This window comes from Boleophthalmus pectinirostris, unplaced genomic scaffold (assembly GCF_026225935.1).
Source record: "Boleophthalmus pectinirostris isolate CB_2022bp ecotype Guang Dong unplaced genomic scaffold, ASM2622593v1 HiC_scaffold_22, whole genome shotgun sequence".
In the NCBI taxonomy this organism is placed as follows: Eukaryota; Metazoa; Chordata; class Actinopteri; order Gobiiformes; family Gobiidae; genus Boleophthalmus; species Boleophthalmus pectinirostris.
This window is the reverse complement of record NW_026571190.1, coordinates 24,155,725-24,169,913: the sequence shown is the minus strand read 5'-3', so window position 1 is coordinate 24,169,913 and position 14,189 is coordinate 24,155,725. Positions and strand designations below refer to the sequence as shown.

At 39.5% G+C, this 14,189-nt stretch overlaps 2 protein-coding genes across 2 annotated transcripts; both read left to right on the top strand.

Moving 5' to 3' along the window:
- The first annotated feature begins 6,755 nt into the window (after positions 1-6,755).
- On the top strand, positions 6,756-7,563 carry lrata (lecithin retinol acyltransferase a). Its single transcript, XM_020931486.1, has 2 exons — positions 6,756-7,286; positions 7,411-7,563. The coding sequence occupies exons 1-2, from the start codon at positions 6,756-6,758 to the stop codon at positions 7,561-7,563; spliced, it is 684 nt and encodes a 227-aa protein (XP_020787145.1).
- A 1,266-nt stretch (positions 7,564-8,829) lies between these two features.
- si:dkey-30k22.5 (lecithin retinol acyltransferase family protein) lies at positions 8,830-11,727 on the top strand. The gene is made up of 2 exons (XM_020931296.2): positions 8,830-9,315; positions 11,572-11,727. The coding sequence occupies exons 1-2, from the start codon at positions 8,830-8,832 to the stop codon at positions 11,725-11,727; spliced, it is 642 nt and encodes a 213-aa protein (XP_020786955.2).
- Positions 11,728-14,189: the final 2,462 nt, after the last annotated feature.

The following is a 14,189-nucleotide window of genomic DNA, read 5'->3' as shown; positions in this document are numbered from 1 at the left end:
GTTAATAGCTTCTTTCCAGGGCTGAAATTATCCAAATGATTTTAGAGAAGGTGCATGGAGTTTAAAAACACAGGAGAGCACTTTCTCTATCACCACATGACATCACAAGGTGGAGCAGAGTGTTTTCTGTTTGAGAGAAGAGGAACTAAACACTCCCATTTTCTCTACTGGATATGCTGCTTTAAAAGGATTGGCTACTGCTTTAATTCTTGAATAACTTTCGAGCAAATTAGGTAAATTTGCACATTTCTGGTCAAAACCATCTAAATCTAAGTTTGTGCTACCTTCAGTGACCCCTGCAATCATTTTTTGCCAACTGTCACATAGGGCAGTCGGTGCAGATTACACATGGATATTGGAGCAGCCATGTCATATTGGTACTATCAATATGCCATATTGATAGTATGGCATGGAGCCATATGGCTACTGTGGCTTTACGCAAACTTGAATGCACAGTTAATGTGTGTTCCTGTTGGAGTTTCCACATGTTTATATCAGCAAACAATGGGAAAAACGATTTCCAGTGCATGGTGACATCACAAAAGACTGTCTTGATTACAGCCAAGTGTTTAGGATCCCCGTGAATACCTCTTAGACCAATCACACCCCTCTTCATAAGTCCAGACCTCTCCTCTCCCTTCATCCTCTTCTTTAGTCCTCCAGGTTCTGTCCAGTTTAGCAACTCTATTTAAAATGTGGTTATGAGCTAAGTGTTTAAGTGTTAAGTGTCACTTTAAGCTCTGGTGCGTCTCTTCTTCTTGGCCACTGCTCTCTGCTCTGCTGAGTTGAGTTGTGTTACATGCTGTATGCACTTTCATCTCTCGTGACAGTTGTGTTATTGTGTGTCAGTGAGTGTCCTAAACCACTGTGACAGGCAACCAGTAGGACAAGCTAACAGAATAGTAACAGAGACATGTCCACTGATTCTCATTCAGTAGCATATAAATGATTCTTGAGTGCCACTTCACCCTGTATCCCACTGAGAGTTATCACAACAAACAGCTCCACAGCTGAACCATGTTGCTTGGCCCACTACTACATAGCACCATTTCACAGTGACAAGCTGCTAATTTTAATATGCAGTGTTTTTACTTGTAAAAATAGCTACATTTTTTTTTTAATTTTTTATCCATGATTACATGGTAATAGATGAGTTTTTAAACCATACCATTTAATATTACAGCATAGCCAAAGAAATGGAAACACACAGAAGGCCCACCTCTAGGCCAAATAAGAGTCAGGTTTGTGGAGATTCAAGCCCACTTACCATAGGAAGGAATAGGATTTATTGTATTTTTAGGGGAGGAAAAACACCCAAAATGGCAAAAAGGAAAAAAAAAAAAAAAAAAAAGCCTAAAATGTTTTAGTGGTATTCTGGTGCATAAACACCATTGTCGAGCAGATTGGGGGAAACCCATGCACATCTGTTAAATAATACTGAGTACCTCAAAGTCGCTTACAGGAGGTGCATCATATAGTTATGGCACTAAATTACATTAACGCTATCAGCATAAGTTTGTTGCCATAGCAGATAAAAACAACTATTTGTCTCTTGATTTTCCCAAGATTTTCTCTTTCTTTAATCCAACAAAGCTGCTTTTATGAAGGTTTGATTTGTGATGAGAATGTTAGCAGTTAGCTTTGGGTGTAATCAGACCAATATTCACTTTATTCCAGAAGCTGCCGTGGGTGCTGCCATGGTCCTTCGGGTTCTGTAATTTTGCATGAGGTCGCCAATCTTGACAGCAAATAAGTTGTGTGAAAGCCCCCCCAGAGAATCGGTGCATTGTTGACTTGTTGGTGCACATGAACAGGGCGTTTAGACTGTCTTCTGAATCTTAAATCCCCATAATCCATCTGTACAAATCTCATTAGGAATGCCATGCTAATCTGTTTAGTGAGAAAATTAATGTGTGTTTTTGAACTGTAGTTTCTTTAGGCTCTTGGATTTGGGACAAGAAGGGCAACTTGAAGAAAACATACAAGATTTCAGTTCATTTTGTTAACTGTAAAATGTAATATGATCTAGAATAACTTACTAGTTTAAAACAGTGGTTGATAAATATTCTTCTCTGTGCTTCCTTAACAAAAAGAGTGATATGTGTTCATAAATATCACATATCACACTTTTTTTTTTTTGCTTTGGGCTATGAACAAGTACATAAACATTTTGCATTATTTATATACATCTGATATGTATGATTTATGCCCCCCTTTCTTACTACAAGTCACCATGTTTGTTTCTTTGATTGATTAATCCACCTGCCAATCACTCCCATCGACTGTCTGGACACTGGACATAGTGTTCCATATAGGAAGTGGATTGCTTCTACTTGATTTTATATGGGAAATTGTCTCTCATCTCTCTGCTGCAATGAGCATCGTCATTTTGGTCTTAATATATCTGTATTGACCCACTCTACATGATCTTGTGTTTTTGTTTTACTATTTTGTGAATAAACTCCTATTCCTATTAGGACTTGGTTCCAAATTCACTCCTATAACTGCTAGCCTTGTGAGCTTCATCTGACTGGAGCCGAACGCTATGGGTGATGTCATATTCCTTTGGTCCTCTTCTTTACACAGTCTATGATCACGCCTATCTGAAAACGAGGAAATAGAATATAATATGCTTTCAGACTCACACAACTTTGTAAACTTTTGGTGCATTTTGTAAAGCGTATGGTTTTAGCTGGCCACACATAATTAATTGATAATTATGTGTGAATATCTTCAAAACTTAAATAATAACGTATTCATATTTGGAAGTTGTATTGGTACAGTTCCAGCCTTGGTATCGATTGGAATCAAATTGAAAGTGTCATCCCTACTGTTGCGTCATTGCATTAGCCCATATTAAGTTGTATCTCCATTGTGCAATGGTGTAACAGCCTGTTGTGGGTCATCTTCTATTACATCAAAACAAGCAAAACAAGCGTTAACAGGATAAGGCTTCATACTTGCTTCTGTGTGTTGAGGGGAGATGACACTAGATCATAAATCTGGCCTGATGAGCACCTCGGGGTGGCCTGTTTTTATCACGCGGAGCAGTGGGCCCCGGGTGCATGTAAGGGTGCTGACCTGAGCATGAACCACAGCGGGTGAACCTGAACACAGCCAACCTCTGTGTGACCTCTATGGGACCTCTGGGTGACTTCAGGCAGCAGATGGAAAAGTGTCTCTGCCTACACTTGGGTACGACCTCATCAGTGTGGAGTGCATGTGTCAGGGAATCACAGAGGGAGTCACAGAGGGAGTCACAGAGCGGGTCACGTGGGTTTACTCCAGTCATTTTATTGATGAGTTGTGTTTTTAAGAGCAGTTTTCAGTTTGCACTTTAGTACTTCCATTTGAGCAACTATAACAAAGACAATATAAGTTCATTGTTGGGTACAGAGGTTTTGGCTGCTGTCCTTTGCAAGCATGCAGGTAAACTAAGGCTAAGTAATAATTAATAAGTTAATACGTTCACTTTTATTTTACTAAATCTATCAGTGTGGTTTGTATTTTAATACCAATTGTAGATTAAGTGTAACAAAACAAGTGTAATGATCTTTTAAGACCACCGCCTGTTTGTCTTCATGGCGATGCAATTTGTTTTGCCTAGAATGTTATGGAGTATAGCATTAAACTTATTCATCTCCATGGAGATAACCAGGCCCAGTCACAGGTAAAATCTGCCAGTGGTGAAAAATGCATGTTGTGTACTTTTTCAAGGTGTTTTTGAGCTATAAAAACATGTGTAATAAATGCAAAAGAAATTTGTTTAATGCTATAATGTTGAACATTTAAGGCAAAGCTGTAACATTTCCTTAGAGATGAACCCTTTAATCACCTCATATGAAGAATTAACCTTAAAGATAATATATATCTACTAACTAATTATACAATTAAGACACAATTTATTTTCCCGGTAGAGAAATTTGGCCTACATTTGACCCATCCTTCAGTGCAGCTGGGGTAACTGCAGTGCTGCGCCTGGGGACCTTCCAGATCTTGAATGGACAAATATGGAATGTAGTAAACAAAAAAATAACCTCAAAATAACTCTTTCTTGTCCTTGACCAGGCACACTTGTCAAGTGAAAACCATATCAGAGTTCAATGAGTTTGCATCGCTGTCAAGACAGGATGGAGGATTTTATTATAAAATTTTATAGTTTTAAGTTATTTAACTAGTTTATTTAGCTATTTAACATGTTTCTTTACTATATAATTCCACATATCTTGCATCATATATTTGATGTCTTCTGTATGTAAATAAAGTTGTAAACATAAAAAAAAATTCATGAGAAGGTGTGTTCAAACTTTTGACTGGCAGTGTATCTGTTGTTTGTTACCATCATGGCATAGCATTCAAAAGGCAGAATGATCATTACATTCATGCGCCGACTAACGTATTAGCACAATAAAGCTATTGCCGTTTTTGTGAAACAAAGTTAAGATCCAGACACGTTCTTGGTCGCTAATCACCAACTACTTTCAAAGCTGTCCAACAAAGTGCACACAGTTTGAAGTATTAAAATTTAAAGAGCGTTCCGGGACCTTTGGAGAAGTTGGGAGGGATGTAAATTTCCCCGGCGATAGAGGGCAAAGGTTTGAGCTCATAGCCCCGAGTTCAGAGCACGGTCACAGCCTAAGCCCACTCAGCTGAACGAGGTGTGACTGAGACCTATACCACATATGGGCAAGTGGTCAGCACATAAGGAGGACTGGGACAAAGTGACAAACTCTGTGCTTTTAGCCTGTCACTATAAACACAATATAGACTGATCGTTCAATACATGATAGATGGAACAATCATTTTTTGGGGGTCACTATTTCTTGAATGTACTTTTTCTTTGTACTAATGGGAAATTTTTGTTTATTTTTCTACACTATAATATATTTGAGCTGTGAAAGGTTGAATAAATAACTTATATGACTTAATACATTCAAACTAACTACTGAAGTGTTTCATTCTGCTGTTTATTTATTGTAGCTCAAGTTTTTAACAATTTTATATCTATCATAATTTTAAGGGGGTTTAGGATTATTGTGTCAGTAATTAGTTTTAATATTATCATTTATCGTCTATATTTTTTAAATGTGTTTGAAATGCATTATCGTAACAGGCCTAGCTTTAGTTATCTTGTAACTTTATGTATCGTCATCAGAAACACCTTATTTGTGTATTTATGAGGAATACTGTTTCTTTACACATGATTATCCAGGTACCTGCTACCATTGCTGCATTGTGGTCAGCTCACATCAGCACTTGCACCATTTCATTAAAGGTGCACTATATAAATTTACCAGTGGGGGTTACGCTACCAGTTTGTCTCCATGGATATCTTAATGCTTTGCCTGAAATGTACCACTATATGGCAATGAATGTATCTGTCTCAATCAAGAAAAACTGGTGACTCTACCAGACCAAGTTAAGAATTAAAGCTACCATGCGTAATTTTATTTAATTTTTGTTCACCAGTATATAGCAGATGTGAGATCTGTTCCCCATCCCCTCACCTGGCCTCTGCTGTCTGGTTTTCTTTTGCCAGGCCAAAGCTGGCTAGGGCACTTTGAAGGCTGACCCTGGTGCTACCCACTATTTTCAATGTCCACTTAACAACTTGGCAAACAAAGTAAACATTGGCGCCACCAAAAACAAAGGTCACATTGAACTGTCTGGAGTATTTATTGTACTTTACAGATTCTTCCTGTCTGATACCAGTAATCCATTTTTGGTCACGGATAGGGTCCGTGGGCATGGTTTGGTAGTGCCTTTTGGGTTTCTGAAGCTATTCTGAAAAAAATGATTTCAGTTGTATTTATTTATGCTGACACAGAGCACATTGAACTTTGTGCCTATTTTTGTTTGTATTGATAGGCTCAGTACAGATATGTTAACCACAAACCAGGTCAGCAAATCTCAAATACAAACAAAAAAATTCTACCAAAGAACTTTATACTTTAAATTTATTTCAGTATTTTAAAAATAAAACAATAGTCTACTGTTCCACTGTATTAGACAACCCTAGTGGATCATAAAGCTGTGTGGGATGCATTGCTGTCATCAAGATCATCATTAGGTCAAACATGTTGGTTAGAAGCTCATTCATCATCATGTCCTTGTCTAAACCAGTTTGTAGGTCAATCATGTACCCCGCACAGCACATCACTGTGCTGCTGTGGCTCCTTTGGCTCCCGAGGCTGCTGGGAGTGCTTTCTATCTGGGTCAAATGGGCTAATGAGAACAGGGCCTTCCCTTCATGGCTCCATGAGCAGGTGAAGTCTCCTCTCTTCTCTGAGCCTCTTGCATAAGGCTCATCCTCACTGGACACTGTGAATCCTGCACGCTTCACTCTGTCTCAGGCTAATCAGGTTAAAACACCACAGCAGATTAGTGCAATGAGCTTATGGAGGGTCTGGTTGTAAACACTGGGTTCAGGTCCTTTAGCTTTTCTCATGTAGCTCATTATTTTAATAACAGTAACGTTTCAGAGACTGTCAAAAATATCTGAAAACAGGCTACATCATTCATCTCCAAACTGTATGTCCCACTCCTCGTGACCCCCTCACCCTGATCCTTTTCCCGCCCCTCACAGGAGTCCCTGTGGAGCCATGTGGGTCATGGAGCGCCGGAGCAGGACTAATGCAAAAGGTGAAAGCAGGAGAATGTGCACGTGCCCATATGGCCAATCGTGTCTGGTGCGCGCGCCCTGTGCCCGTTGCGCATGGATAAAAGGCTCCGGGTACAGGGCTGGTCACAACAACATGCTGTCCCTCTGGACCTTCCTCGTACAGAAGCTGTCGCTGCTCACGCAGCTCGCGCTTTTCGAGTCCAAGTGGCGCGAGCCAGAAGAAGAGCGCGCGCCACAGCAGTACGGTCCTGGCACACTGCGCCGCGGTGACATGCTGGAGGTGCCCCGCACGATCTTCACTCACTTCGGCATTTACCTGGGCGACGGCCGCGTGGCGCACCTCATCCCCGATATCCTGCCTGCTCTCACACGTGACCCAGCGCTGATAAGCACAGTTATCACCAACACGCGCCTCATCATCGGCTGCACGTTCAGATACGCCACCGTGCGTGTGGACACGCTCGAGGATTTTGCGTATGGCGCAAAAATCCTGGTGAACCGCATGGACACCGTGATGAAGGCCCAGCCTCTGCCCAACGAGGAGGTGGCAAGACGCGCGGAGCGACTGCTCGGGAACACGCCCTACAGCCTGCTGTGGAACAACTGTGAGCACTTTGTGACGAACTGTAGATATGGCTCTGCAACCAGCAGGCAGACCGAGAAGGTAGTGATACTGGGTTATTACACATTTAAATAAAGTAATTCATTGCATTCATGTAAACATGGAAAAATACACAAATGGATAGAGTTAAACCAGTGTAATTGTAATTGCAATGTTTTTTGTGCAGTTCTGTGCAGTTCTGAAGTCAGTCATCAGAGACCAGCGCAGTGCTTTGGTGTCCTGTCTTCTGGGCATCAGCTCCATCATCTCCTTTGGTATGGCACCTTCAACTACATTACCCACAATCCTCATCCCCTTCACCCTGTGGATGGCTGGTTGAAGATATTCTGCTCAATGCTCAGCTGCAGTGAACTGTACAATATTGTACTATGTTACCTTCTACCTCTCTCAGTTTTAGAGTTGTGAGGATGGTGACTGCCATGGGAAGACGTCCTATGTGCTGTTAATGAAGTGGTGTGAGAATGTTGTTATGCTGATCACTTTAAACCCTTAAAAACTAGTGCATTAGTATACGGGACAAGAGAGTGCATAGCCCAGTCCCTGGTCACAGTGGGATTAGTCTGCTGAAATTTTGGAGGCTCTTTGGACTGGGCAGGTCCCTACCACCAAACACAGAGCCCAGTTGCAATGGAGATGAATGAATAAATGTCCATACATACATACATACATACATATGTACATGCGGAAAGTCAAAATAATACATTTCAAAACATTACAAAACATTTCTGTCTAAACAACAGAACAGACATTCACAATCATGAGCAACCAACCATGAAGTGCCTTGTACAGAAAAATATATATTTATTATTATCATCATACCATCTTTATAGTGTAACTGAAATACATTTCCTCATGAATGGACACAACTGTGCAATAAGCGGTATTTGGCAACACTCATCCTTATAATTTTCAATAGTTCTAATCATAATCATGACATTGTGGTTCCACAGTAAGTACTCTGCACTTAATCAATTGTGAATCAGAATATAAATACCTTAGATCCCCTCAATACATTTTCAAATGATGGGGTATGGTGTATGCTCTATGTGAATTAAATTTCTTTGTCTTTGTAGATGAGGACTGAGTGTACTGTGATATTTCATTGTATACAAAATATGTTTAATAAAGATTATATTTTTTTCAACATCACCAAACTGTTTTCTGTAGATGCCAGCATATGCTTAAAGTTCTGCGTCAAGACCTATTACTATGGCTAATCCTTGGCATACTCCACTTTAGAAAATTGCTGAATAACGCTGAATATTGCCAATACTGCCATATCTGTACATCAGCAGCAGACAAAGGCCAATTGTTGGGGTTCAGTTTCTCAACCTATGTAACCTTTCAAATCTGGGTTTAACCACACCGCAAGTCAGACAGCTTAGTACGCCCTCCTTGGCCCCACACAATCCAAAACAATACCGGACTTTCAAAAATGTGATTAACAGAATCCTCTTAATTTGTGTCCAAATCAGCCCTGAATATTGACCAACACCTAATCCCTATGACCTCTTTGGAAACTCCTTCTCTTTCTTTATAAGCCTTTCAGGTCTTCAGTTTGTAGCGTCGACCAGCTACTACCAACATGTTTCTCCTCCAAATTTTCAACATGCTCTTTGTGCCATCTTCGAAAGAGGGGGAATCCAAGTATGATCTCTCTCTCTTTAAACCTGGGGACCTGCTAGAAGTACCCAGGACCCTTTTCACGCATTTCGGCATTTATTTGGGTGACAATCGGGTGGCACATCTCATTCCAGATATTTTACCGGTGTTGACGAAGGACAAAGCTAAAATCGGCAAAATGGTGACCAACAATCGTCTGATTTTGGGGGTTATAACGAAGACGGCGAGCGTAAGAGTGGACTCAGTGGTGGATTTTGCATATGGTTCAGAGATTCTGATCAACCACATGGACAGTGTGTGTAAGCAGCCCCCTCTGGATGGGGATGAGGTGGCCCGAAGAGCTGAGAAGTTGCTGGGTTCAGTGACCTATAGTCTTCTTTGGTACAACTGCGAGCACTATGTCATGTACTGCAGATATGGCATGGCTATCAGCTACCAAACTTACCAGGTACTGTGGTTTTCAAGGAGATTCAAGTAGTAGTAGTAGTAGTAGTAGTAGTAGTAACAGTAATAGTTAGTATAGTAGCTGTAGTAGCAAAAGCAGTAGTAAATGAGTAGTAAAGTGCAAAAGTAACAGTACAATCAGTAGTAGTAGTAGTAGTAGTACAAACACTATTGTTTGTACTGCTACTGTACTACTAGTAAAAGTAGCAGTACAAGCAGTAGTAGTAGTGGTAGAGAGGTAGCAGTAGTAATATCAATTATTTTAAATACAGCAATCCTGTGGCTCCTTTTAATTAATTTTTTAAAAAATTAAAACCAAAATTTGGTATAAGGGAACAACGAATATGCAACAGTACCAAGGCAATAATAAATCAAAGAAGCGAACAGAATGTGTTTGAATAGGATTGTTTGCATGAATCCTGGAACAAGAATGTGTTCAAAAGTGCAACCCAAATTTGCTTTGCCAGGGTCGTTTCTAGATATATACTAAATGTGGTGTTGAGGCCCCTGATTGCCAAACTAATGAAATTAAAAAATATTATGATTGATGAACTTGTCCAATATATTCAAATTAAAGGCCCTATATTTCGTCAAACTCACTCTAGTGAGCTTTTAGCCATGTTATAATGCTGTACATTACCAAAAACATACCTGGCTAGTTTATTTTCATCCACACATGTCAGTGTAATTCTGGATTATTAGGCTGCCTGGATCCCTAAAGTTCAAAATGCTCCATTTCACCTTGTGATGTCACACAGATAACAGCTAGCCTCAATTTAACTGCTTCAATACTCCAGAGCAGGGGTGTCAAACTCAAATTGGGCCAAACAAAATATTTATTGAAAAATTTCAACAACATCTGCACCTGTTTTCTCTTCTTTCAAGATATGTAATGTTAAACCTTTTCTTATAAAAATAAATAACACAATTTTAAATAAATAATATCTCTATGGCCTATCTGTAGCCGGCGGGCCAGCTCTAATACATATTTGATATGAGCTCCTGGGCCAAATATAATTATATCGTGAGCCAAATTTGGCCCCAGGGCCTGAGTTTGACATATCTGCTCTAGAATACAAAAATTTATTAATAAATTTTACCTTTTGCTCAGTTGAGATTGTCAACAAAAAGTCTAATATCTGTTGGTGAATCAAGGAGTGAAGCAGTTTCACTGAAGCTAAAACAATAGCAGCATCCTCAAAATTAGGCAAATCCAGATCTGAAACGAAATATTTTAGTGAAGGTGTGAGAATTCAAAAACACAGTGGAGCATTACCACTTAATGACATCACAAGGAAGAACAGTGTTTCTTCAGTTTGAGAAAAGAACATAGCCTAAATAGTCAAGATTTGTGCATTAAAACAAAGCACAATAAACAAAACCCAGCTCTGTAAATTGATACATAGATAAAATAAAAAATACTACAATAAAGGCCCTTTAAGGATTATAACAGCTGTTATTAGTTATGTATTATTAAAAATCTTATTATATGGATGAGGGGGGCATATGCCTGCTTTCAGTTATAAATGGTTTTGTGTATCAACATAGATTTTTAGTGGAGGACATTGTATTTCAAGTACGTTTTGGGCAATCCTATGAAAACAACAGCTACAGTAGATGGGTGATTCTGTGTTGCCATGGCTACTCCAGAATTTCAATAAAGTCACTTGGAGAAAAAACCTCTATTGATCGCCAAAATAAATTACTTGGACACAGCGGTTCAATAATACAAGGGACAAATATGAAAACACTTAAGTACATAGCAACAGCAACAGTTTGTTTCTATAGATGTTCAAATATGTCAGCAGCTCTTATACACAAAAAACATAATCTTGGCATCAGAGCTATAAATTATTCACTTACATTAAAGTGAACTACAAATCTAACCAAAGGCTAGACTTCTCATTTGTCTAAAAAACATAATTATGTTTAAGATTTTACAAAAAATCTTGCCTAGTTTATTTTCTTTTTAGTGTTGTCATTTTTGTAAAGTTTATCATTTTAATATGACATAATGCACTTTAAGTTACTAAATAGCACAATATACAACATTATATCCCGGTTAAATCAAAGTAAACAAAAAGATTAAATGTGTGTGGAGGAACAGAAAATGTTATGTGGAAATATGAGCGGCTGTGGAGCTAAAAAAAAATCCTAGGCACTCCGCGTCAAGATCCCTTATCCTTGAAAATCAACTGTGTCCTACATCCTTCTATCTGACTATCTGAGTCTCTAATAATTCCTCTCTCTGTGTGGTCAGTTTTGTACAGCGGTGCGTAAGGTGGTGTGCAGTCGTCTATGTGCGTACCTCACAGCTCTGTGCGGGGTCCTGGGCCTGTGTTATGGAGGCTGTGTGGCCCCCTGCACCCTGCTCCTCACTGTGCTTCTCTCCTTTACCATCTGGATGGCTGCGTGAGCAACCTGTCCACAGACTGTACAGCTGCATGGGACGACAATGGGAATCTAACTGTATGGACTATATACTATGTCTAAAGTCTGTGTTTTATTGTGCCTTGTTAAAATTAAAGTTTGTTTTTTTTGTATTTTAAGTGTATTATGGAACTATGTAGAAATATATATTTTCTCATGGGCTTAACACTACTCCTATGTTCTTAAAAAGCAAGTAATATCAACTTTTTGGAGCTTTCTACCATGTTATAACATTGTTCCCGGCCTTTAGACACATGCATGCATGTTTGAATAATCTAGTGATCTCTCTCGAGCCCTATTCAAACCTTCCCTATGGTTAGCAATACAATTCCATCCAGTACTCAGCGTAAAAAACTACCTCACCCATATACCCACACAGCCATTTTTCATATGCAAAAGCAGGCCGCAAAACAATATGCTACAACTTCACAAACCTGACATGTTGTGCAGTAGTGTCAGCGAAATGCACATCATAATGTGATGACGCTCTGAAGGGTCTGTCAAAAACAAAAGAAAAACAAAACAGAAACATCTTAATATGTTGTTTTTGGCTAATATAACATTTTCAAAACAATAAAAGTTTACATGGTGATCTAAATATGTTGTGTGTTAATGATTAATACCCCATAAAAGTGTAATACCGCCTTTGAGCTATTGAAAAGGGGGGTTACTCACAATTTTACCAGTAGAGCTCACCAAAATCTACTCTTCAGGGGGTGCCCATGGCTTTTGAATTCCATGGGCGCTATAGGATTCTCCTGGGGTCTCAAGCAAATAATTACAGGGGACCCTCCAACCAGAATGGCTTAGTACTTGCATGCAATTTTATATGTTAAAGAAAAATACACTGCAGTTTCATATTAAAACCATGGATGAAGAAAGTTAGGGAAGCTAAATGGTCTAGTCCAGTTTAAACCCATTTCTCAAAATGCATGTAAACCTAGGAACAAAAATTTAGGTATCATATTTTGAAAAAAAAAAAATAAAAAAATAAAAAAAGATAAAAAGGATTTGTTCCACCTTGTGATGTCATGTAGTGTTAGTTTTCAAGTTTCAAGTAACAGCTACCTTTTACATTTATTCAGTAGAGATTGGTAATTCCATGGCTAAAATGCATCCAAATGATTCTAGTCAAGGTGTGTGGAGTTTAAAAACACAGGATTTGTGAATGAAACAAAATGCAGCTCAAGGTATGTATTTGATGAGGAAACAACATTAAAAACCTTAGATCAGAAAACAGCATAATATGGGCTCTTTAATAAAATAAAATTAAGGTTTAATGTAGAGCCCGACCGATATGGATTTTGCTGTGGCCGATATGAAACCGATATAATGGGAGTTGGAGCTGCCGATAGCCGATATAATCACCGATATATTTAGTGATGTAAAAATTCACTGTAAATGTTGAATTGTTTAAAAAACTTAGGTTTGGCTCTGATGGATTTTAAATTGGGTTTATTTAGGCAACATTTATTGTTATTCTGCCTCTTTACATTATATTTACAGACAGTAGGTTGGCTTAAAGGTTGTATGGAGAATTTTTTTTGTTTCAAATTGTCAATGATAGCATTATAGAGATGCAGTAGCCTTGTAATTATGATGACCAAAAAAAAGAGAATAAAAATTCATCAACTCTGGACGTGGTGGGGCCAACTAAACATTTGCCAATAGATAACGACACTGCCTCGTTATCTGTTAGCTAATAGGCTGTCAATCAAACTCCCTACGTTTCTAGCGTAACTGACTTGCCTGCGCGCTGCCATTACGTGGTTTACGTACGCATGTCACGCAGTCCACAGACGCAAGCCGCACAGACGCTGTTTACTCCACCAACGCAACAGTACTTAGCGGCTTTTTTTGACCTATATCTTCCTCGCAGTTAGCACAAAGTTTGTTGCAATGGCAGACAAGAATCCAGGAGCAGTTATCCCCAAAAGAAAGTCCGTTTTTGAGGTCGCTGAAAGAAGAAGACAAGGGGAAAAGCAGCGAAGCCAAACTAAGGTGATTCTTGTAGATTCATTCCAGCGATGGCACAACTGAAGCAGACGAAGGGTCTAAAGACTGACGCACTGGTCGCCAAATTACTCCTGGACAGGTAACTTCTGCTTATTATGAAAATGTACTTTATTTCCAAGAGCTAGACAAACGTTTTTCAGGACACGAAAGCGATATCCTATGTCTGAAAACGTAATTTTCAAGGCAAAGAAAGAGTCCGCTTGCTGCTGCGTGTTGTAGCTAGTTCATTCGCACTGAATCTCCGCGCAACCTTCTCTGCACCCCTTTCCTGCTCCTGTCCCCGCTGCCCGATCTGCTCTTCCCCCTGCTCCTCACTTCTCCGGGCACGGAATCTCCGCGCACCGCTCCCCTCTCCTCTCTCCTCTCCTCTCTCCCTGTCCGCTCTTCTCCCTGCTCCTCACTTCTCGTCCACGCACGAAATGTCCGCGCACC

Excerpts from the sequence above, each read along its gene's own strand:
- lrata (XM_020931486.1), top strand. The coding sequence starts at position 6,756 with ATGCTGTCCCTCTGGACCTTCCTCGTACAGAAGCTGTCGCTGCTCACG. Across the intron at positions 7,287-7,410 it reads CCAGCAGGCAGACCGAGAAG|TTCTGTGCAGTTCTGAAGTC; the intron begins GTAGTGATACTG and ends TTTTTTGTGCAG.
- si:dkey-30k22.5 (XM_020931296.2), top strand. The coding sequence starts at position 8,830 with ATGTTTCTCCTCCAAATTTTCAACATGCTCTTTGTGCCATCTTCGAAA. Across the intron at positions 9,316-11,571 it reads TCAGCTACCAAACTTACCAG|TTTTGTACAGCGGTGCGTAA; the intron begins GTACTGTGGTTT and ends CTGTGTGGTCAG.